The following is a 24,699-nucleotide window of genomic DNA, read 5'->3' on the forward strand; positions in this document are numbered from 1 at the left end:
GAATATTAATATGTTAATCTCTAAACCCATCTAGTTATAATGTACACAAAATATACATATATTCATATATAATTTATATACACAAAATTTATATGTATATATACATTATTGTAGGGTCTTGCAAAAATATTTCACTGTAATTAGCAGTAAAGGGCAGCACTCAGCGCAAGCCTGAAAGCACACAAAGGTGTGTGACAACTGAAGGAACTCTCAAACCATCAAGACATGGCAACATTTCTATGTCTTTGTCTGCTATGTTATAAAGGGCTGATTCAATTCAACAGAGGAGTAATGCTCACAGGTCTAGTGAAAGTGTAACTAATACAGACTCTGCTGAGGAGTTACCATGCATTACTAATGAGAGACACGCAGCTAGAAAGTTGTATGCAACCTTGCAAAGCTCCTGAAGCTGTATGTAGCTACCAAGCTTGATGTCTCTTTTTCTTTTCCTTTTTTTGCACTGCATTATTTTAAATAATGCATCCAATTATCTAACTTTTAACAGATTCAAACACGCTGTAGAAATACATAGTTCTAAGATGCCATCGTAATTGAAACCATTAATTTGGATAAATTCCCTATTACTAAGTTATACTGAAATGAACATTGTGGGAAAGCTCAGTTTAATGACACCATGGAGTATATTCTTGCTTCATTCACTGCTGTCCTCTTTGCAAGGTAAGAACTTTATTTCATTTTTGTAGTAATACTAAATTCTAAAACGATTTTTCTAAATATTTTAATATTACACCTACTACTTCTTCTGTCACTATAAAGCAACTATTTTGACCCTTGCTGGAATTCGTAAATAAAAAAGCTTTTTTTTTAACACAAGTTATAAAAGTGTATGTCATCATTCTCTCCTACAGGTATAGAAATTAAAATATAGCTCTTTTTTTTAAGATACACTTTATGCCTGCATTTGTTACAAAACAATTTATTTAGGAATGAAATTGAAGTTTCTTGGCTTTCTTGTCATTATTGCCAGATCAGTAAGCATCTAATGATTTTCAGTGGGGTATGATTTTGTTTGAACAGGCTGCACCTGCAGGTTTTTTAAGCATTTTTAGAATGCAAGAGTAAATAATGGCTCATGTCATTATAGAAATCATCCTATTTTCTATGTAATGCAAAAGGATCTTGCAGACAGTTTTCTTCCAGCAATTACAAAGATTTCTAAGGCAATATGAGAAAGAAGGGTTTGGAAGTTGGGTTTGGTTTTTTTGGGTTTTTTTGTTTGTTTTTTTTTGTTTGTTTGTTTTGGGTGTTTGTTTGTGGTTTTTTCACTTTTTCTTAAAGCACGGACTCTAGAGCATTTTAAATTATTTACAATTGAGTCTTACAAGTAACATTCAGAAAATTATTATAGGTAAACACCCTACAAGTTCAATTCTGGAAAGCTCTGAGCATGTCTTGTGTTTTATCAGCTTTGTTATGAGCCTCTGAAAAACTGTGGACTCCGCTCTTTTCCATGATAGCATGTACCAGAACTGAGACAATGGAAACTTTCAGGTGATGAGTACTTGAGAAAATCAGGAAGAAAAGCATGTAGCCCTACATCTCTTGGCAACAGAAAAAGGTTGTGTAAAGATGCTCTGGAAAACTTAGGGTCATTAAAGAACAAAATTCAACAATATTGTTTTGAACTTGACAAACTGTCGTTTGCCAAGTGCAGAGAGAGACTGTAGAAAAAACATTTTCTTGATGACTTTTTCATCTACAGGATCTTATTGCAAGCTTTCGCTTTTGAGAAGAACGTCAAGGTAAGTGTTTATTCCTTATTTGTAAAGTCCTGCAGACAGAACAAAAATGAATGTGTGACGCAGTGCAGGTTAGAAAGTAAAACACAGCTTTCAATTCAACATGTAAAATGCCACGTACATGTACTTTGGATATAAAACACACTTTCAGAATGTTTACAACTCCTTTCAAAGAATTTACATAAAGGGCATGGGTCCTCTGTTTGAAAAATGGAGGTCCTTATGAAAAATGATACTTCTGTGGTCTAAAGAAAGCTTACAGGAATAATGGAATGGAACCAGCATGAGATCATGATTTCATGACTGGAAAAATACATTAAATGAGTATCCTTCTACAGTTCTAATTGCATGGTAAAATCCTAGCTGCTATTTGAAGCACAGAAAAGTAAGTGCTATACAGCCTTAAAATAAACATTTTCAATACAAGTTTTGATGTAGAAGCTGAAATCCAAACAAAACCCAAACTAGGGAATGTTCCTGATCCCACTGAATTAAATGGGAACTATGCTATCAATTTCAATGGAAGCATCCAGTCAGACGTAGCTTCAGATGTCTAATGACCGCTAACACATCTAGTGAACACACATGCAAGTCAAATAATATGCCATCTTGGACTGTTGATAAAACTAAGTATGTTTTATAAGTTGATGCCTTTGTTTCTAAACTTAATCACAAATTTAAGTCAGCTACAGCTGGAGAGTCATCTCTTGCTATTAAAAGTACCATCACAGTATATTCAAACAACACTGGGGGAACTCGCAGCCACTCACATGCAGAGTCAAGTAAATATGAAGCTGCTTCACAATTTTGTATCCTGTCCTGTAAGCCTATTTTGCCTATTCACGTCTGCCCTGCAAGCTCCAGGTACCTCCCTGTCCAAGCAGAGACTGAAGCGCTGCCCTATTCTGTAAAGTGAGACCACGGAAAAAAAACAAAGAAAAGAAAAAAATAATCATCTTTTTAAATGTTCACCCAAGAAAGACCTCTTTGATAAAGTGATGGTAATCAGAGAGAAACACTTCTCTCTGGGGAGCTGCTTGTTCAGGTTGCTCCAGGGACCTTTGATTATACAGGATCCTTTTTGTTTTCTTCCAGAAATGAGTTTAATGCAACTCGACAGAAAAGAGATCTTGTAACAGCCGAGGTAGGTTATACCTCCAAAAGCAGGAGGGAGGGGAAGCCCTCCCCACTTTTCTGCTCTGGGCCCTTGCTGTCCTTACAAAGGAACCTTTGTGTGGAGCAGGGCCGGTAAAAGGAGGGCAGTGAGGAGGAGCAGCTGTTCCCTACCTGCTTGCCCCCTGCCTGAGCCTGTGGCCTCATGCCTTCACTCGCTCCCAGCAAAATGCCTCGTGGGCTACCCACCCTGACGAGCTAACTGATGCACGCCATGGCAAATAAAACCCCAAGGCCTCTGTCTGTTGTGAGGGCGAACAGAATGCCCCAGAAAGCCGTTAGTGTGTGGTAAGAGGCACAGTGGCGGCACCAGCAGCAAGGCTTTGTCCCGCACGTAGTGTGGTGGCTGCCCCAGCCCAGCCCTGGTTCCCACCACCCTGGCCCACCGCTGCCTCAGTGCTGCATCCCGGCAATGCTGTGATGAAATTTAATAGTAAATGGGGGAATCTTGTTCCCCCGCTGGCACACATCTTAGGCTACAGAGCCCAAGCAGGGCTTTGATAGGGGCAGTTTCCCCCCACGGACTTGCTGGGAGCCTGCAGCTGACTGAGGGTGACTGTCTCCAAGTGCCTTTGAGATCTACTTGCCTCCTGGCCGAATCAGAGGTAGCTGGAGTGAAATGCTGCACTGAGGTGAACTAAGCCTCTGAGGGAAACAGGCCCTCTGGACTGACGGTGTTCCAGGAGGGCCTTCAGCATGGAAGTGCTGTCACAGGAAGGGCGCTCCACCTCCTCAAAATCACGTAAAGGCCAAAAGCCACTTTCACGAGGAGGACGGCTCAGAGGAACTATCAAGGGAAATGGGTCTTGTCGCACAGGGAGGGAAAGGATCCTCTCTCTGGCTGTGACAGGCCATGGGGACAAGGAATAGCTTTGGTGTGGGGGTCTTCCAGGTGGTGATTTGATGAAGTCCATTTCAGGTTTATTTTAGACAGGTTGTGCTACTTGGATGCATCCCACAAAGTATTTCCAGCTGGAAAAGGGAGGTTTTTATGTCACTGTACAAGGCATTAGTGAGACTTAACCTAACCTGTTCCTTGCACAGTGCCATTCACTTTGAGATCCGTTAGTTTGAACTCCAGACATGGAGAGTGACTGGCAGTAAGGAGGAAGAAAGAAATTAGCTTACAAGCTAAGACTTAAACAATTTGTTTTGCTTCAGCTTTGCAGCTGAAGGCTGGTGTATACGTCAGTGGGAAGCACAGAAGGGTAACTGTTTTCTCGTAGAAGATCAGGGAGGCGATAAATAAAAACCACGGGGAAGAACAGCAACTTAAGCAAAATGGCTAAGCTGTATAAAATCAAAGGATTTATACTGGCCATGAATAATTGTAAGAAGGAACTCTTCAGCTACCCAGCACTTCACCCTGGTAAACTTTCCAATCAGACCAGTGGGAGCAAAAACCCCAGAGTGCTTTCAGCCTGGAATGGGATCAGTTCTTGGAAGGGACAATGTGACGTGACAAGCTGCAGTAGCAGAGTGCTGGGTCAGACCCATGGCTTCCTTATAGTTTGATGCTCCCCAGTTCTTAAAAGAGGCAGGCAGCATATCAGGCAGATCCACCTCTTTTGGGATGAACTGAAATGCAGTTCTGAAGGATTTCAGGGAGGACATGAAATCCATTGCAGCTGGAGTGGCCACAGTGGGACGATCAGGATACAGCACAGAGCATGAGTTAGGGAAGAGGATGAAATGGAGGAATATCACATCTTTGAGCTCTCCAACTATTGGTACTTGAAGTGAAAAGGGCGGGAGTGCTCTCTGTCCGCTCACACTTCCTTCCAAATGTAAATGCAAAAATTCCCAGCTGGAGCCTTCTTGGTTAATTGGCACTGGAGGGCATGGAGAGGAGGCCAGCAGTGATCCCACAGTGCAGCTGTATTCTTCCCCATCCCCCCAAGAGCTGTGCTTCTCCTCCCCATGGAGCTCATTGCTACAGTCACTGTCTTCCCCACTGTCCCAGGCTGCTTATCCATCCTGCAGAACCTGCAGCTGTTCCATGTGCTGGCCAAGCCGCAAATTACTGTACTGTATTAAAAGTCCCAACCCAATGTTAGGCTGCAAGGCCTCAGGCTTATATTGGCTCATGTGTAAAGCACAAACACCTTGATTTTGCTTTTATGTTTCTCTGACAGATTCAAGCTGCCTCTCCTCGGTTGCATCTTCATGGGACCTTGACACGGAGTCCACCAGGAGGTCAGTGCTCCTCACCTGCAGGAGGAGAGATGGTCCATGAAAATACTGCCTTTGTACTAACTATCCTGTGTTACCATAGGTTGTGGAAGTCCTCCTCATTATGTCACCTACAAAGCCCTGCCTTATCTATTTTCTCATTTTATCTATGTTAAACCAGGGAAAATTGCTGTTAAAATTTTATTTTCAAAATAATGCCTTACAACCGAACCTGAACAGCTAACTAAGCCAATTCTTTGATTTTTTAAAAAAAGTTCAATTCCATTGTAGTTTTTATTTTCTGTCGCTTTTTCTGGCCTTGGCAGAGGATGTAAGTATGTCTGAGGGGCATGTAACTGGTTATGCAAAGGGACAGAGGTGCTCAGGCAATGAGCATGCAACTGCTCCTGAAGGGTTTTAAGCATTGTACAAACACATAAAGCAGGTCCAAGTCAGAAGCTGTTTTGCAGAAAAGTTCCTTGTATGTAACCAAACTTTGATACCCTTCTTGGAAAATACATATACCTGGATAGGTGCTTTCTGTTGTGTTTTTCCATGTAAATGATTGTATGTAATTTTAAAGTTCACAGTTCTAACAACAACAAATAAGTTTTCTGCATTAGTGCTGTTCTATAAATAGTATTTTCTGCTTTGTCAGTAATTTCAGAGTATCTGTGTATATTTGGAAAGCAATTCTTAAATGGAAAAAAATCACAACTGAGCATGGAAAGAAGTTTTCATGGTGAAGGCTGACATTCTTACTCATTGGTAACTTCTGTGTGTACTTTACTCTAAAGGTCCCATTTTAATCCCATTTAATGTCACTAACAGCTTTATCATGGCTTCATTGGGAGTGGAAGGGCCTGTTTATTTCATTTACTTCCTGCTTTTTGTGATGTTTTCTTTTTGCGATGTTTTTTAAATCTCTGTCAGTAAGATTGCAAGCATTTGTATCTTGGGTTTTAATCCTCCCCCAGGAAGGAAAGTAACTATCTGCAAAACCTGATGAAATTTTGGTTTGGAACTATCTTTCTTCTCTTTTGGGGTAGTATGGTTTAGACCCCCTCAGCGAATGATTACTAGATGACAGTGAGGTCTTAGCTTCCAAACAGACTATAAAACCCTTTAATGAAACTGCTTTTGGAAACAATTACTAATTATAACATAAAACAAGCCATTCCCATGGAATCTTGTCTCTGACTCCAGTCACCTCTTAAGCAGAAATAACCTTTTAACTGACTTTTTTTAGCATGAGGGGAAGGTTATTTATACTTGGTTTTGACTCTGTAAATTATATATTCTGGATTGTTCATAAGCTGAATGTACCCTTTGCTGTAATGCTTAGAAGGGAGGAGGTGAACATATGTATAAATTGTGCTGAGTTTAGTCAATTAGAATAATTGTGTCCTGTATATTTTGAGATCAGCGGGACTGGGATTTGGTTTCTTTACATGGGAACTTGACCTTTTGTTTGCTGGGAGGAGGCTGACCTTTTGCTCCTTTGTTAGTTTACAAGTCTCAAACCAAACGAGAGAGAACCTTGCTTGTCTTTTAACCAAAGAACACAAAGGATAAAATCAAGTAAATATTAAAAACTGGAGATTCTTGTTGGTTAATTTTCTTAGCTAATATAGCTACTTATGATTTAACGATAAACAGATCTAATGTGGATCTCAGCCTGTTTGCAAAATACTGTGTCTACCAAAAGGCTGTTATGCTTGCTTGCAGGTTCATGTCCTCAGGATTGCCTTAATGGAGCAGCCTGCACAGAGGCAGGTGACTGTGACTGTCAGTTATTTCAGGCTCAAGGAAGCAGGTGTCAAATAGGTAAGCTTTGGGCCAAAAGAGGCAAGTTTCAGCTTCAAGTGAGATTTAAGGTACAGGTTTTTAAGCCAATATTGTTAACAACATACTTGTGATTCCTCTTTAGTAGGAATGTCATTCCACTAGTATCCAAGAGGATTAAAATAATATGCATTAGGGATACGTACAGGGTGACATCAGGAATGTCTACATTTTAGCACTTAGGATGTAATGATACATAGATACCATAACAGATAGATCACTGTCTAGTACGTAAGTAGCTAGCCAGCTTTTTATTAGTTAGCTGAACAACTGAGAAGTTACTGCATTTTTCTAACATTGACTTATTGCAAATAAAATTATCAACTATTTCAATGCACTGGTTTCTGGAATCTGCTGTCTGTAGGAATCAACAAGAATTATCTTCCAGGATCTGCTGTAGATCTGAATCCCTTGCCTCTTCTTATAATTAAAATGTCTCCACTGAAGCAAACTAAAAACTTACAATGATTGCATGTCACTAAGACTGCAGCCTAAAGATTGAAGAAAAAGTACTGACTTTATTTAAAGTTGAAGAAATAACATTACCTTTTGTCCTTGCTGTGTATTTCCTTTGTAAACTCTTACTTCCCTTCTGAGCTCTTACTATGTAGATGCCTGTGACACCTGTCAATTTTTGATTACCATGCTTGTTGTAAACTGAAACTCAGTGTGTTCTCTCCAGTACCTAACACTGGTAAGGACCGAGATGGGATTTGCAAGTCATGGGGACAGTATCATTTTGAAACGTTTGATGGTATCTACTACTACTTCCCTGGAAATTGCTCCTATATTTTTGCAAAAGACTGCAGTACTCCAGAACCCCAGTACACTGTTTGGGTAAGTAAGTGAGCATACGCCAGAAATAACACCCTGAGTATTCCTGTATTACAGGACTTATTTTTCGTCATAAGTAAAATAAGTAGAGAGAAAATAAATGGATCAAACTGTTGCATTGCTTAATTAAATATAAAACTATGCTGCTAGAAAATGTCTAAGCCTATGTGCAGTAACTCAAAACACTGATGAAATGATAATCAACAGTCAGTATGTTAAAAACAGTATTTCTTACTCCTAAAAACTGATCTCTGATCTCTTCTTTCTGGGAGCAAAAGTAGGTCTTAAAGCAGACCTTGGAAACTTCAATAAACTTTAGCTGTCAGATTGTAAAAAAATAGAGTTGCTAAGTAATGTGCAAACAACTATCACCTGCCTGATAGCTGGGCACACAAGCGTACTGGGCCCCAGTTCACAGCTATCGGTGCACCATGGGGAGCTGCCTCCTTGGCCCACTGAAAACTCTGTGCCCTCTGGGGATTCGCATTCTAATTGTGGATTACTTCTATGTCATGCAGAGACGATTATCAGCTCAAAAGCCTTCATCTTGACCTATGTATGGAAAGCACTCTTTTTAGTAATTTCCTCAAATTGCTGAGTATCCATGGTTAATGACTTTGGGTCAGGGAGAGTTCAAACCTATAGCCTCTCTGAAGGAAGATGCCCTGTTTATTAGGCAGTTGGTTACTGTGGGCAGGATACGAGCTCATTATGTTACTTTTTACACAATGGTTGGGGTTTGATGCTGATAGGGCAGGGGAAAGAGGACAAGAGGGGTCCTAGTTCTAAGCCCTGGTGGTCACAGTGCTTGCAGGGGAAAAGGCAGACCTAGATGCTGATTTCTGCTCCAAGGACTAGTTTTCATATATAAACACATGACCTCCTCTCCCTCCAGATAACAGCATGTAATGAAGATAAATCTGCCATTAAAACTGCCATTTCTATTCACTCAGTTATAGACAGATACTGTTACATCTGACTTCCACCATTTTGTTTTATTTCTTTGGATTCTGTGTGCAGCTATAATCTTTCAGTAGTTTTCAGAAAATGCTGTAGAAAAGCCCAAAATTATATTACAATCTATAATCAGTATTCCTGTGGATTCTGGTTGCTCTGAAAAGGGACAAACTACCATTCAGTTGCTGGAACAAATACCGTGTTTTGCTGAAAACTGAAAATATTTACTCAGAAAAGTCATAGGTAATGTTGAAGCACTGCAGCCACTACAGGCTGGGCAATGGAGAGCCAAGAGCCTTGACAAATCCTCACTTTACGGTCCTTCTGGCTTTAATAACCCGCCTCTCTAGAGGAGGAGAAAACAGAAGAATTATTTTGATTTTCCTTGATTGTTTACACAGAAACCACCTGTCAATGCTAGTAACATTTCTGATATCTTTATACATGTAAAAACTCTAATATTTTTCCTGGTTTGGTTTATTTCATTCAAAGAAACAGTAACTGTTTTTTACTTCCAGGATTGTCAGTTTAGGAATATTAATTTGAGTATATGTTAGCACTGTATATGTTTGCCAACAGATCTTTTCTACGAAAATTATAGCTCTAGTTACTCTTACAGCCTCCATTACTATGTTGGCAAAATGTTTCCCAGTTACTAATCTATTTAGCTTCACAGCACTATCAAGTAAACTGGTAATGCAGCTCCCATCCTTCTCAGAGAATGGTAACACACACAGTCACAGGAGTCATATTTGAGCTATCTAAACTCTGTCTACTTTTTAATCTAAGGTTCACAGCATGTTCCCCTGCCTCCTCAGCGGTATCTAAAATCAGCTCACAGGCTTTTGAAGCACTGCAGTCTAGGGCATCCCACAAGTTTGGGTGGCTCAGTGCCACTGAGATTAATGAAAGCTGTTGAAGTTTTGCTCAAGCCTTTGGAGAAGGTGTGTGCTAAAACTCAGACTATGTGAGTGTAATTTAAAACTGTATAGTAGTTAATCAGTTAGAGCATATGCACAGAAAGTTGGAGACCTATATCCCTATCATCTGTTAGAGTAAATTTGAACCCACAGTTTTCAAGTCCTGAGAGCATGCCCTGGCCAGCAAAAGCTGTGTGGTCCCTGGGGACAAGGACCTTCCTGCAGGAGTTGTGCTGTGCCATGCTGGGAATGCAAAGAAGGTCTGACTTCAGGGGTAGCCTCTTTTTTGCCAAACTATAGAAAGGAAGAGTGTTGGCTTATCATGCCTGTTACAAGGTCTGATTATACATTTTTAATGTGAGATCCACTTCACTGCCATAAGACTGCAGACATGCTGAGATAGGAGTTGCATGGTTTTCATTTCTGGAAGCATGCCTGTGAGATCTGTTTTAACACCTCCCTCTAGCAGTAGGCAGTCATGGAAGTCATACATTGCCAATATTGAAGACACACAGTTAAATCTCTCTCTGGCTGACTGAAACTTCTATTTCTATTGCTGTATTCAAACTAGAGAATCTGATATATGATACAAAGCAATACCCTGGCTCACTATGCTATATATGTGTAATGGGGAAAGGCAGACTTCAGAAAGGCCTGCCCTTCTCCATTAGCAGGGCTGGAAAGCCAGTGTGAAATGGGTTTCAACAGATTCATGTAACTCAGATGCCTGCAGTAATCTGGGAGCACTCCAAAATCTCAACAAATCCTGAGTGGCTCAGGAAGGCATGTTGTAGTTCAGCTGGTGCCAGTCTCAACTGGCATGGAGAATGCTGGTATTATCATGAGGTTTTGTATTGTTTTGTAGTCCCCCCTTATAGATCAGACCTCTAGAAACAGGGCAAAAAGAGTGTTTCCTTAGTGCAAATAACAAGCTTCTACATTGGCAGTTATAAGCTAGCTCACTACACAGTGTCTCTGAAGTTCACCTACATAAAATACCTGAGTATTTCATCCAGTATTTAAACCACCATCTTGTGATGCTTTGTGCTATTTAACAGTTGTTGTATTTCCTAGTAGTATTGGGTAGCATGAACATTTAGTTTTGCGTATCTCTATAATTGTGAATTGTTAATATTCTAATTATTTATTTGTAAAGCTCTTTCAGTGATGGGTGCAAAGAAATGTAAAATATCATATATGAGTTTATGAAAAAAATGCATTAAATTATTGAGAACAAACATTTATTCTTATTGTGTGTATATTTTTCCCCTTTAAGGTTCATAACAGTCCTCACTGTTATGGTTCAGTATATACTTGTCAGAGGTCCATCAGCTTATTTTTTTCCAACCAAGAAATAATTATTTCAGGACATGAAGTAAGAAAAAGTGGAATCAGGTAAGTATTCTAATGGTAGGTTTTAACATTTTATTGCAAAAAGATAGTGTGGAGTTTGGGAAATTGGTGCTTTTTACGCCAGCGGAGAAAATAATTTGATATATATCTTTATTGATCCCTTGCTGTTCTCTATTGGGGCTGATAGATTTCTAGTGTGAACAGAGGTAGTAGTGTTGATGTAATACCTGAGTGAAGATAGCATACACTCCCCACATGAACCTGCTGTTCAACTTCTCAGCTGTAACCTAATAATTACCCATCCCAACTTTGTATAGACAAAGTATGCATCAGACAGTTCTAGCTAATCCTTGGTGCATTCTGATACCGTTTTTGAACAAGGCAGTCATTATTTATTCTTGGTAGCTATACTTATGTAAGACATAATCTTCTTCTAGGCAAATCTCAATTGGTTGAATCAAGGATCTTAAGTCCTTTTTGTCCCTTTGGGGCAAAACCTTCACGGAACGCCTCTGAGGTACATCAAACCCCCGTATTTACCATTTTTTTTTTAATAGGGTAAAAAGATGAGTGCAAGGCTGTCATAAATATGTTTTACTGGTTAATAAAATATATAAAATTTCAGAGTTAAGATGTTCTTGCCATCCTCTTTGATGTAATGCTATAGCTGTTAGCATCCGAGACTGATGGTTATATTGATACTGTTCATCCCAACAGAAGCAACTTTGGAAGATTAAGGTTAGATTCATACTGCAATATTATTTTCCAGTGGTCTTTGGCCAAAGAAGGAAGATATGCAGTATTTTGGTCAATAGTATTTTCTGTACTGTAAGTTCCTCCATTTGCAGATGTCTACCCGGTGATGGCCCTGTGCCCAGAAAGGCTGCTTGTGGTCTTAGTGTCACATAAGTCCTCGTGCAATGCAAGCATTCTCATGGAGTCACAGATTCCTCAATGTGCCCATGCTGGACTTTGAAAATGAAGATTAATTGTTCTTTCGGGCTTATAATTGGTACAACTGATAGATGTATACAGCAGAAATGCATTCTTTTTTGACGGTCAGTATAGAGAAGTAAACAGAAGAAAGGGCAGTAAAAGTATGATGAAGAACTGAATGGAAGTGACTGTATACACCAGGAAAAAGGACTTAGTGAGTTAGAAGGTGGCGTTTTATGTGGTGTTTTTCTAGCACTACCCTCATCCCATCTGAGATCTTTGAAGCAGGCTGTTTATTTTCCCAGATTAATGTTGCCACAGACAGTTGGAAATGCTTTTCTTGAGAGACTGGCTGACTATATCCTGGTGAAGACCACCTTTGGTTTTTCTCTTGCTTGGGATGGAAACTCTGGTGTTTATATTAAACTGACAGAAGATCATAAGGGAAAAACTTGTGGCCTCTGTGGAAATTTTAATGGCAATAAATATGATGACCTGATACTGCAAAATAGTAAGTAAATAGCTTAGAAATACATGTTTACCTTGTGTGAACAGCTTCCATGTTCACTTTAAATATAATACCGTAAAAGACGGAGTCCTCTTTCTGTTATTACAGTGTAAAATAGAATATCTGCTCTACTGTTCTGCATCATTATAGATGCTAAGGGAAAAGATCCTAGTTTAAGAAAGTATTTATATGTATGTTTAAAACTTTTCTTGCTCAGCAAAGCACTTGGAGTATGTTTACCTTAGCTGATGAAAGTGCCTTCAAATAGTAAATAAAGAAAGAAATGTTTGTGGTTTTCTTTATGTTTAAAGATGGAGGGAGAATGATAAAAGAGCCAAAATATTAATATCTGGGAAAAAGCACCATTTAAGTCATTTGTTTATATGAGCATCATAAAAATGCTGGTTGAAGTATCTACCTTTCAAAGCTTTTGCCAGGGAGTTCCTTGTATTTCTTTGTTGGTATGGTGTATTATGGGCCTCCAACTACCTTGTAAGATGAGGATTTGCCCAATGCTGTGTCTGAGGCAGGGATGACTCGCCAAGCTGGTAGAATATTCTGTAGTCTGTGTGGTCAATACTCTATAGGGACTTTTGTCCTACTTGCAACTAATGGCTGGGGGGGGGGGGGGGGTGCGGGGAGGGGAAGAAAAAGAACAAGCCGGGGAAAGAAAAAGAACAAGCTTGAGAATATGAGGAGTATTTTTCTCAGTCTCTGATAAAAACAAAGATAGGACTGTTTTACTGTTACCATTAATTGCTGAGAAAATCTAGTCCCATGGCCCTGCATATTTCTTAAATCACAAAACTTACCTCACTGTAACTTTTTTCCCCTCTGTTTTTCCCCATTTGTTATGGTTGACAGTGGAGCTTTTTCACTTTCTAAGTGAAAAAAGATGCAGTGTACCTATATAGAGTCTTTAAATATCTGCACAATATAAATTTCTCATGCCTTTTCTGCCTTGAGAGCAGAAAGTTCCCTGTTTCATGCATTAACTTCTGCACACCAGAGTATGGTATGTTTAATAACTAATTAAAACTGGTGATCTGTAATAATAGAGAAAAATGGAGTTTGGAGGAGATAATGAATTCACATGATCTCTGAAAAATAGTAATTTCACTATCTTTAAATGTATCATCTGTTATAAAATACTCACAGCTCTTAGCTTTCTTCATTTCCAGAGCTACATTTCTTCACCATTATAACTTCTTCTTGCATTTTTCTTTATCAGAAATTATAGTATTGTTGCAGTGTACAATCGAGAGCACTATGAATCATTTTAACCTTGAACCAGTTGTATAACACGGTGCCTTGACTCTGCAAATACAAAGCATGAAGTTCTGATATCTTCACTAGAGTAGACTGCCAATTCAAATTACTTTTAAGCCACAACTTTTTTCTAAGTGTTTCCAAACCTTACAAATCATCTGGGATGATGATTTATGTCCCCCAGGTAAATTACTTCTCCCAGTAGTGTACAGGAAGCTCTTACATCTATCCTGAGTCTTCCAGAATCTGAATGCTCTCTATTTGCAATGCCCCAAATAAATAAGTTGCTCACAGGCATGTAATACTCCATTTCAAAGCACTGTATAGCTTTAATATACAAGGCTGTATCTGTGTATGGAACTGTTTCAAGGACAGTGATTTTATTTCGAGGCATTTTGTGAGGACTTAGAAATTTTTTTCAAGCCATGTTGAAATGTAAATAAAATATTTTTAATGATTTTGCAGAAAGAGAATTATGTCAGCAGGTTTACGTGTAGACCAAAACCCAGCTTTTTATGCTTGGGAAGGGTTTTCCGTGTAAAGAACTATTCTGTCAGAGGGAGAGATGTTTTAAGTCTCCCTGCTCTTAAGTAAAATAGACTGCTGGTTAGGATCTTTGTTTGTTTGTAGAGATCCAAGTACACATATCTGATTAGTGTGCTTTGGGGCTTTCCACATTGCAGTGTCAAACTTTGTACATCTTGTGCTAGAAGAAGTTAGATTAAGTTTTGGATAATACATCTCTATGAAAAAAACCCTGTATAATTTCAATACCCTATCTCCTAACCCTGCAGACATATAGATAAACATATCATAGATAATAATTACTGTAAGGTTCTCCAAGGTAGAGGCAATATACCCTTGTTAACATACTTAAGAACATAGAAAAAGTGTAATATTTAGTTCTTGCTGCCAAAATATGGAAATTTTGGGTCTGTTTCTTTACTGCCAACCTTCTTGTATGTTCGTGTATCTTCCTCAGCCTGTTGCCATGATTTCCAGTCATGCATCTCATTCATTAATAATTCTCCCATGCTCATGCTGTGAGGACAGCTGGGCATGTAAGTGATGTGTTTGTTGTAGGGCTTTTCTGCAGCAAGTGAAGAGGAAGGAGATAATAGCACTAACTGACCTTTGTGAAACACTATGAAAGCCTTCACTTGCTTTAAAGAAATGTATTTTTTTCTTAAGTATTCAATGAATTATGCTTGTCTTTATTTGTGTGTTTGGTATAAAATGGTCGGTGATTTCACTTAACCAACCAGCACCTTGTCATGTATTTTTTAAATAATTTTATTTAAATGTAGTGTAAAATACTACCTGAAATTAAAAAAGAAAAATAACAATTTTCTACACCACCTGTACGCTGAACATTTTTGTAACTGAGGTAATGAACACATTGAAAAACTATCAGAAATTTGAAAGCTGTCTTTTGTGTTTGTGTTGACATTTTTTTTCCCCTGGACGCTCTTCCAATGTTTTCATGGAGTAGGTGAATATACAGAAGACATTTCTGAATTTGCAAATAGCTGGGCTGTGCAAACCTCAGATGATGCAGCTTGTGCACCTACTGCCTCAGATTTTTCCAGTCCTTGCTCAGCTGATGCAGAATCCACTGAGGTAAATTAATCAAATTATTTATATATATATGTGTGTGTGTGTGTGTGTGTGTGTGTGTGTATTCTTAACCTTTACTGCCTAGTGATGGTACAAGAATCTAGCAATACACACCAAATGCCTTAAATGCATTTAAGGCTTTGTGAAAGGGAAGATTCAGGTCAGGACTGTTGGTAGGGAAGGTGTGAAGATCTTCAGATGTTTAGCTTAGAAGACAAAGGCTCAGATAGGATGTGCCAAGTGATACAGGTCTGTTAGCAGAGCTCTTCATTGCTGCATGAAATTTGGATTCAGTTTCCAGTCCTGGCATCTTACACCTCATTGTTTTGGAAACTGAAAAGCTGCAGAAGTAACATGCTCAGCTCCAGCATTGATACAAAATGTTTTTTTTGTCATATCACACTCTTTCATCCCAGCTGGTTTAGGAGCAGCATGCAATCAAGCCAGCCTAGGCAGGGAGGACAAATTTTAGGAAGAATAATGAAGGAGGCATAATAATAAATTGAGACTGTGAGATTCTCAAATTTTAATGGGAATATAAAGGACCCTAGATTAGGGAAACAAAGTTAAAAAGAATACTTCTTGTTCAGAAAGTATTTGCTAACTGTCATTTACTGATTCTCCTTAATGCACAGGACATATTCTTCAAGTGCCAAATATTCCTACAGTTTCCTTTTCTCAGCTGTCATGAAAGCATAGATCCGTATTCTTATATTTCTAGCTGTATGAATGATCTTTGCAGGTAAGACTGGAGTTCTTGTGTATTTATTTTTGATACATAAAATGAATGCTCACTCTTTCATTTGAGACCAGAACTGAGCAACAATGAGGGAAGTTAGGAGGAACCAAGTTCAAAATAAAAAAGAAGGGGTTTCTCAGTGGGTGATTTAGAGGAAACAAAGAGCATAGAACCAGCCTGACAAGAGATATTTGGTTGCTAAAGTTTTACATCAATTCAAGGAAATACTAGACAAATACAGGGAAGAGAAACCCATGGAGAATCATTAATGGTAAAGAGGAGCTGCTAATCACAACCCCCCTGAAACCTGTGTCTGGAGGTCCTGAATCAAAAATACATGGAAATGATACTAGGGGATAATATCAATGGTACTGGAGAGGCTGGACCATTTGTCTGACAGAGACTGTTTTTATGAGCAACTGCTATGGTTCAAATTAGAATTTTTCAAAATTATTTTATTTATGTAAATTCAGAGTTGTCAAAGAAATTCAACTCTTATTGCCTTTGTGGGAGTTACACCCCCTCAGCTGCTGGCATTATATGCAACCTGGTATTTTTCCTGTAGGTCTCCAGATTCCTGTTTAGTTCTTGTCATTCAAGTTAAACTGGTGCTCCAGAGTGTAATGAATAGATGACTGAACAGTGTACCATTTCTTTTTAATAGGGTTTTTAAATTAAGAAGTAATCGTTATAATAATAGTATTTTTACCAGATACTGTTATGGCCTTCTCAGACTATCATCAATTTAATCAAAACCATACAGAAAGGACCAAGACTAAAAGTAAGAATCACTCAGTATAATCTATTGCAACTTGTTAGTTCATTTTTGCTGAATTTTTAGTTTTCTGATTTACCATAAAGTCAAGATAGAAGAATTAGTGTTTGTAGGCAAATTTCCAAAGCATGTTTCCTGAAGTTTGTGTTCTGTACGTTGATTTAGCTCAGAGAAGAGATGAGTTGCCTCTCTTTGTTGTGGTCTCTTTGTAACTCAGGAGTTTATTGTGACTTTTGAAGAAGAAGAATAATGAAAAGCAAATTTTCAAATGTGATATTCAATAAGTGTGATGGTGTTAAGGTGGATTTGATTTTTGTCAACATGCGTATGTCTGTTGATGTGAATTGTGTGAACATTAAAAACCTTGAAGAAAGTTTCTGTATTTCAGAATTTCATTAATTTAGGCTTATTTTGTTTATAAAGGAGACGTCTCTTCTTGTGGCTTAGTGTCAGTTTATGAAGATTTTTGTAAGGCCATAGTGTATGCCAAGTATTCTTTCTATTAAGACCCATTTAATTGGATTAGATAAGGAGAGCTGGAGAGAATCTGATCACTGTAAGAAAGAGTATAGTGGCATTTGATTTGATAACAGATTTGTTGAAAGCAGAATACAAGCACAATATAATATATTCTTAAGACCATTAATTCTGGAAGCATGATCTTGTGTGCTGAAAGACAAACTCAGTTGATCTGTCACAGTCATGCTTATAATAGAAATGTCATGTTATGACTAGTTCATTTTGGCATCAAGTCCTCCACAGTGAGTGATGGGATGTTGGACCTTCACAGTAATAAAATGTTGGTGGTATCTTACATCTGAATAAAATTTGAGGTTACCTAAACACTAATCAATGTCTCTTTACTTGATCCTGGCAAAAGCGCACTGTACAGCTTCTTCTGTACAGACTAAGGCAGAGATAATGTCTTTGGCCAAGGTCCTGCTGTAAATCCCTACAGTATTCAGTGGGTAATGCTTCTGGCACCAAGCTCTTCAGCACAAGGTCAGGAGTCTACCAACAGAGTTCTTCTCACCTAAGTTCAATGAATGACAGGCAATTAGAAATTTGAACTTGTAACTTGGAACAGAATGTCTTTTATCAGTGTAGGTCAGTGTCCATGTCATGCAGGTGGAAGAGGGCCTGAGATGTGGATCTTGAGACTGTTGAGTTGTCCATTGTCTTCAAGACAAGGTCTTCATTCATCATAATCAGCATTTATATTTTTTTTAATAAATTACTGGTTTTGTTCATTGTGGTAATATTAAAAATAATAACTTTTTGTGAGATCAAATGGTAAAAAAACAAGTGTATTCTGTATTGCTCACTCCCTTTCATAGTATTGTCACTGTGTGCAGTTACAATTGAGTGGTGTCAGCTATGTGTGAAGTATCTGATGCAGTGTCCCGTGGCAGAGATTTGTAGATGGAATTTGAGTTCCTTGATTACTCTTTTGTTTTATCATTTCAGAGTGGATGATGATGAAACATACTGCAGGGCAGTGACAGAGTACGCTAGAGCATGCTCTCACGCTGGGTCCCCAGTGCGGGACTGGAGGGATGACTTTCCTGCCTGTAGTAAGACTCTTTAATAAAGCATACTATGTGACCTTTGAGATATCCCATGTATTCATTTCAGATAATTCCATCTTGACAACATTTGTCACTATAGAACTCAAATTTGATACTGAAGTAGATCAGCCAGCTTCACTTTTGCTGCCAAACAATGAATTCAATGACTTGCTAGAGGAATATTTTAATTCCATTGTGATACGATCTAGATCCATATAAAATTCATGTTTCTGCAGATTGCTTGAGTCGTCATGTGTGCTGATCATATTCTAGGACAAAGAAGAAACATCTGCAGAGATCTGATGTTGCCCCTCTTCCCAGATGACTTTGCAGTCTCTACTGGCCCTATAACAGAATGAATACAGTTAATCCAGGTCCTTTTAGTTATCACCACCACCCACCAATTGCAGTTCAGTCTCATGCACCAGACTTTGAACTAGCTGAAATACGAGCACATGTTCCCCTGTCACAGAAACTATAGACAGACTTAAATACTGATGAGAGATTCACCACAGTTCATCAGTTAAAACCTCTCAAAAAAATCCATTGTACCTGATCTGAATAATTACCTATACCAGCATCACTACAATCTATTTGAGAGAGAGGGCTTCTCCAGTGTGGAAAGAGAAATTGCACTAATGTTCTCTTTACAATATATTTTTTCTAGCTGAGAAGTGTGAAGACAGTTTTGTACACCGTGACTGTATCAGTTGTTGTCCACCAACCTGCACGTTTGAAAAAGATTGTCTTGGCAGCAACCTACACTGCTTAGATGGCTGTTACTGTCCAGATGGTAAGTACTGTCAATTGTATGTGAAAAAATATGTGCCAAGCTAATACCCACAATCATAATAAAGTTGTCTAAATAGGCAGTGCTTAAAATTAAAACCTGAAAATATGAATATTGTAAATTCTGCTCTAGCTGGTATTACTGTGACTCTTCTTCTATTGTCTTCTAATCATTTCGCTAGAACACAAAGGTAGCTCAGAATGAAATACCAGTTGAAACCTGGAGCCATCACTAATGTTTGCTACAATAAGCTATTGCAAAGATTTAATCCACTTTATTTGAATTATTCCAAAATTTATTGATGTTTTGTTTAAACAGAATGTGTCTTACGCTCCGTACAAGAAAACTAATTTCCTGAGACCTGTACTCAATAAAAATTAGGGGTTGGACTATGAAGAGCCCTGTTCTAGAAGGATTAAAGATTATATGATCTTGGAATCTTTTAATTTTTGAGTCTGTACAGTTTTACATGCTTAAAGCAGATATTTTTCATAAAACAACTATTATGAGTGGCAACTGCTTTGAGAGAGCTTCACTGTTCACCATTCTGAGCTCTCTGCACTCACTGGGTGACTCTTTTAGCTGGTCCTCTGTTAAGTCTGGTGGGATCACTTTCTGGTGGATTTGAATGTTTGAGTCAGCTGGGGGAAGAACAGGGATTTGGAGTTTGTTAATTTCTTTTTTATCTCATTTATTAACTTTCCTCCCAATAGGTCTCATTATGGAAAATGGAACTTGTATCTCTGTGTCAAATTGCCCTTGTATTTATCATGGAACTGCCTTCCCTGTTGGCTCAAAAATTGAACAAGAATGTAGCAACTGGTATGTGAAAGCCACACATCTGTATTTCCTCTCTCTGTGACTGCTACCCATATTTTAACATCACAGTCACACATTTTAAAGAATAGTTAGCACTTATATTTTACAGTCTGGGTTCCTGTGTATCACTAAAACATGCAGGCTTTTCCATGGAAAGGGTGAATTCAAGACATATTAAGTATCTCAAAGCTGCTTTTTCTGCTACAGGTTAGAACACTGATTTTATGTGTTTTGTGATTTTTCTTTTTAGTGTTTGTATTGGTGGCATTTGGAACTGCACTGATCATGATTGCCCAGGTATCTGTGTTTCATTATTCTTTTCTCTCCTCAGTGAACGTAAGGGAGACAACAGAGCCAAATATGATCCAAGGGCTTGGGATGCTAATTTAAGGAGAAAGATTAAGCAGATGGATGCTGAGAGTATCAGTGGGCCACCTGGGGTGAAGCTGTTCACTGCCTGACCATACTCACCTTTTCCGATTTGCTTCCTTGACTCAGTGTGTTACATCCCCCTCTTTGTTTTCTATCTCCTGCTTATGCTCTATGTTTTTGGGGGCAGGTGACTTATTTCTACAACCTGTACAGTACCTAGGCCAGGTATAAGGATCTCCTAACTTTTAGGTGCAATTGTAATGCAAATAATAAGAAAAACATCATTCTGATGATCAGTGTGCTACATTTTCTCTCTTGTAATGGCAGTTCATATCTTTAAAGATTACATGTCTCTGTAATGAGTTACTCAGAGGAACATGCAATACTTGGATAGTGAAACTCCCTTGACAGTTCTGTATCTCAGACAAGATTATACTATGAAGCTTGTGAAATACAGAACTTTTTACAAATTAAGGGGCCTCCTCTGAATGAGGTAATAACAAAGCTTAACAGTTACCAGGCAAGGCTTGACAGGTGGATCTGTAGCATAGAACAGCTGACACTGAGAACCACTCCATAGGTTTTGTGTGTGTTATGTGTGCATGTGGGGGGGTAATTATGACTACTCTAGTCTGGTCCTAGGGACTGAATGCCTGTTAGTAGTGGGAGCAGGTTAGACATGCTTCCACAGAGCACTGCCTGCAGTAGTTGCAGCCAAAAGGAATCTATTCATGTGCTCTGACACTGCCCCATGGTGTGAATGAAAGTGCAGTAAGTGGGGATGCACGGGAGACTTGTTTCAACAGTGCACTCCTGATCTGAACTGAAAAATGAATATAGATGTGCCCTGAGGACAGACACCTGGAGCCTCTTCATACCTGCGGTAGCAAGCAGTGCCATCATACCTAGAAGGAAGAAGGAAGCTTTCACACTCAATCATGCCAAAAGATGATGATTCTAGGAAACTTCAGGACTGTAATACAGAGGAAACTTTTTTATTTTAGAGAACTCATGACTCAAAGGCATCTCATCTAGTTAGAACCTGCACATTGGTGCATACAATATGAGATGGTATCTGATGGAAATAGGTATATATAATGTATTTTATTTCCAAATACCAGAATAACTAGATAGATTACAGTTAGCCTGGATTATGTGCTTAGAAATAAGGAGAAAGCTTCTCATTTCTCTCTCTTACATTATTTAGAGAATAACGATGCATTCTTATGCAAGTGAACATTCTTGTTTATCCTTTTTCTCTCAAGCCGAGTGCTCGATCACAGGTAGCTCTCATTTCACAACATTTGATGGGCGTCACTTCACCTTTCTTGGGATTTGCCAGTACATTTTGGTAAAAGGCACTGGGAGAAACAAATTCACAGTCACTTTACAGAAAACACCTTGTGGACAGGTAAGTAATTTTTGTTGAACATTCACAACAAATGTGTCCTTCCATCTTTCAGGCAATCTTGTACAGATGCTACTGTAAACTACTGGGCTGTGTTTAACAGAAAATATAAACCGAAATAATTTTACAGCTTTTTTTGTAAGTGGTTGTATTGCTACATATTGTATTATCCTTTGCAAAATCAGTTGCATCTTTAGAGGGATAAAGTTTAAGTAGTTATTCATTTATACATGCTAAACAAGTATATATATCTTTGTTTATGGTACAAAAAGAAGTCTTAGGCTTTAGAAAAGCTCTTGCTGGCAGCACTGAACAGGTTTAATACACTGCTAGTCAGGCAAAAGATTTTTTTTTTATAGCTTTAGTTTTTTATTTGATATGCCATAACATTTATTTAATTAGAACAATGCCTTTTAGAAAGCTGTTGAAGTGACTAGATACCACACATAGTAATTTGAAAGTATTTTGGCAGGTATCCAGCAACAGGCTTTATGAATAGAGGTGCTTATAAAAAGTACTTACCTGCAAGACTGGATTTAATGATGTTGTTAGTCACCTAGGCTTTCAGGAGAAGGGACTCTCAGCCTGTGACTCATAGCTGCCCTTGTGCTAAGGGCTAGAATGCCTGAACTCATCAGCAGGGAGTGATGCACTGAAGCTGCCCTGCTATGGGGCTCTCTCATGTCCCTTCAAAAGCTAGACTATGAGCTCATGCCTCTGCTTTTTTTGTAAGCACCTCCTTCTCCTGCATAGGTGTTGAGACTCCTCTTTCTGCATTTCAGATGGCTTCAAGCATGAAATGGTTGGTTACTTAGCCACTGAGAGACTAGGATGCTACTGGAAATGACCCTTAGCACAACTCTAGACACCTTGGAAAGTTTCTGGGTGAAGACACGGGGGCCCTGGGGGAACATAGGATGCTTGATTTAAGCTGGTTATGTGTTCACCTTTTGTCCTGTACTTAGGTTCATAAATTCTACCTGGACAGCACTCTAAAATGATTGGTGTGAGTTGGTTTATAAGTCACCATTTTTTGATAGTCAGATATTTATACATTATTGTAGTATAATTCTGGAGAAATTATATCCTTTTGGTCTGCAGTCAGAGATCATGACTATGTTTCAAGGTGAGAAGCATCTTCAAGTGTGCAATGATTTCTTCCTCCTGCATTGCTGCATTTGGGCTGTGGTTGCACCAGCTTGATATAGATGGGGTCAGACTCCTGCTCAAACACTGGTTAACCCAGCAGCAATGGCGAGTACCCAGGGCAGCCATGCAAGTATGGCCTTTTGAACCAAGTATTAGTTCTTGGGGACCTCTGTCCACTTAACATTAGACTGCCATAATAGCTAAAATGCATTCTCCTTGCTCTTGTATGCATATGCAATGTTTTATTATATTTTACATCCATTTCAAGTGCTCTGTTTAATGCTTTGAGTGACAGTTTACAACCAATTTACCTGACAACAGTTTTGGTATTTCCTTTCTATACAACTGTTTTTCCCCCTTTTTGTTTGTTTTTGCTTTCCGTGGTAATATTAATGTCTTTGCCTGTTTCTGATGGTGAAACTTGTTTCTATTTAGAACTTTGACCATGCCTGCATTGAGTCTGTAACACTAGTTCTTGAAGATGATGTGAGCAAACAAGTAACTCTCACAAGATATGGTCAAGTCCAAACTGGCCCTAACCAAGTTTTTAACCTTAATGGTAAGAAGTGCGTGGAGTAGAATTTTACCAGGGTTCAGTTCACATTATTTCTTTTATATGCTCCAAAGCTTTTTAATAATATTTATGAAGAAGGAATTTTTTAAATAAGACTTATGAAATGTACAATCACTTACTTCTTACAACCTTAGTAATGGTTCTAAAAATGTGCTTTTTCAGTCTGTGAAAGAGAGTCCTTCATTATGCCCTCATTTCTTTGCATTTTTTATCTTCAGAGTACCTAGAAATTCTACCCATTTTGGTTTTGGTTAGTGGGGAGAGGGTAAGAAAAAAGAAGGGAGGTGAAGAGAGGTTGGAACCCATCTTGATGCTGATGTTAAGGTCTAGCTTGGCAAAAGCTTTTTGGAATAAATGGCATGGGATAGAATCTATGTGCTCTACAGGATCTATATTGCTTTCAGTGATGACTTACGTTGTGATTTCAGGCAAATTACTTCAACTTTTTGGAAAGGCTAGTGAAAAAAATCAGCCTTAAAAGGATGTTACAAAATTAAGCACTGAAGATGGAAATGATATTGCTAAATTTTGTATCTTACAGTGGTCAGTAGTAAATTCTTAACTGCATTTTTAATCTCTTTCAGAAAGAGTAAAGTGGGAGTTCCCCTTTTCTTTACCAGCCTCCACCAGAACAGAGTTTAGGGAGTTCTGTGCTGGTGGTTGCAGCTATGTCTTTTCTTCATTGAATTTCTCCAGTCACAAGTTCTTCTTCTGGCATTCACAGTGTCCTATGGCAACAAGTTTCATAGCTCAGTTATACTTCCAGTTATGTTGATAGTTCTGCTTTATAATTTCATATTATGTCTTTTGAATCAGTCCCTATTAATTTTCTTGTCTCTTTCCATAGTCTGTAACAAATATAATCTATGACAAATATTTTGGTGTCACACTCATGATAACTGGGTGTATCTAGTAAGTCTTACCAGCTAAGAGCATCTTCAAGCTCACATAGGCATTTTATCTGCCTTTTCTCAGTTTATGCACCTAAGTACATGTGTGTGGATGTGTAGAGGCTGCTAATGAAGGTAGATCTGCTTTAAACTTACAGCTGCAAGTAACCCAACATTGTGTAGCAAATGAATGCCGTAACTGTGAAATCTCCATTTCCTTGCATAATGGGGTTTGCTGGGGAGGAAAGCTGGGAATTTGATACGGCCTTAG

At 38.6% G+C, this 24,699-nt stretch overlaps 1 protein-coding gene across 1 annotated transcript in view; it reads left to right on the top strand.

The window, feature by feature from the left end:
• OTOGL (otogelin like) overlaps positions 1–24,699 on the top strand; it is a 37,378-nt gene continuing 12,679 nt past the window's right edge. The window contains exons 1-16 of the mRNA XM_055711158.1: positions 1–678; positions 1,724–1,763; positions 2,856–2,904; positions 5,069–5,129; positions 6,834–6,932; positions 7,633–7,787; positions 10,938–11,056; positions 12,256–12,461; positions 15,220–15,347; positions 15,980–16,086; positions 18,326–18,432; positions 19,094–19,219; positions 19,930–20,038; positions 20,286–20,332; positions 21,673–21,818; positions 23,400–23,523. Of these exons, the coding sequence (XP_055567133.1) occupies positions 600–678; positions 1,724–1,763; positions 2,856–2,904; positions 5,069–5,129; positions 6,834–6,932; positions 7,633–7,787; positions 10,938–11,056; positions 12,256–12,461; positions 15,220–15,347; positions 15,980–16,086; positions 18,326–18,432; positions 19,094–19,219; positions 19,930–20,038; positions 20,286–20,332; positions 21,673–21,818; positions 23,400–23,523 (1,702 nt within the window). The 5' untranslated portion in view covers positions 1–599. The remainder of the gene's footprint in view (positions 679–1,723; positions 1,764–2,855; positions 2,905–5,068; positions 5,130–6,833; positions 6,933–7,632; positions 7,788–10,937; positions 11,057–12,255; positions 12,462–15,219; positions 15,348–15,979; positions 16,087–18,325; positions 18,433–19,093; positions 19,220–19,929; positions 20,039–20,285; positions 20,333–21,672; positions 21,819–23,399; positions 23,524–24,699) is intronic.

Source organism: Falco cherrug, chromosome 5, assembly GCF_023634085.1.
Source record: "Falco cherrug isolate bFalChe1 chromosome 5, bFalChe1.pri, whole genome shotgun sequence".
Classification (NCBI taxonomy): Eukaryota; Metazoa; Chordata; class Aves; order Falconiformes; family Falconidae; genus Falco; species Falco cherrug.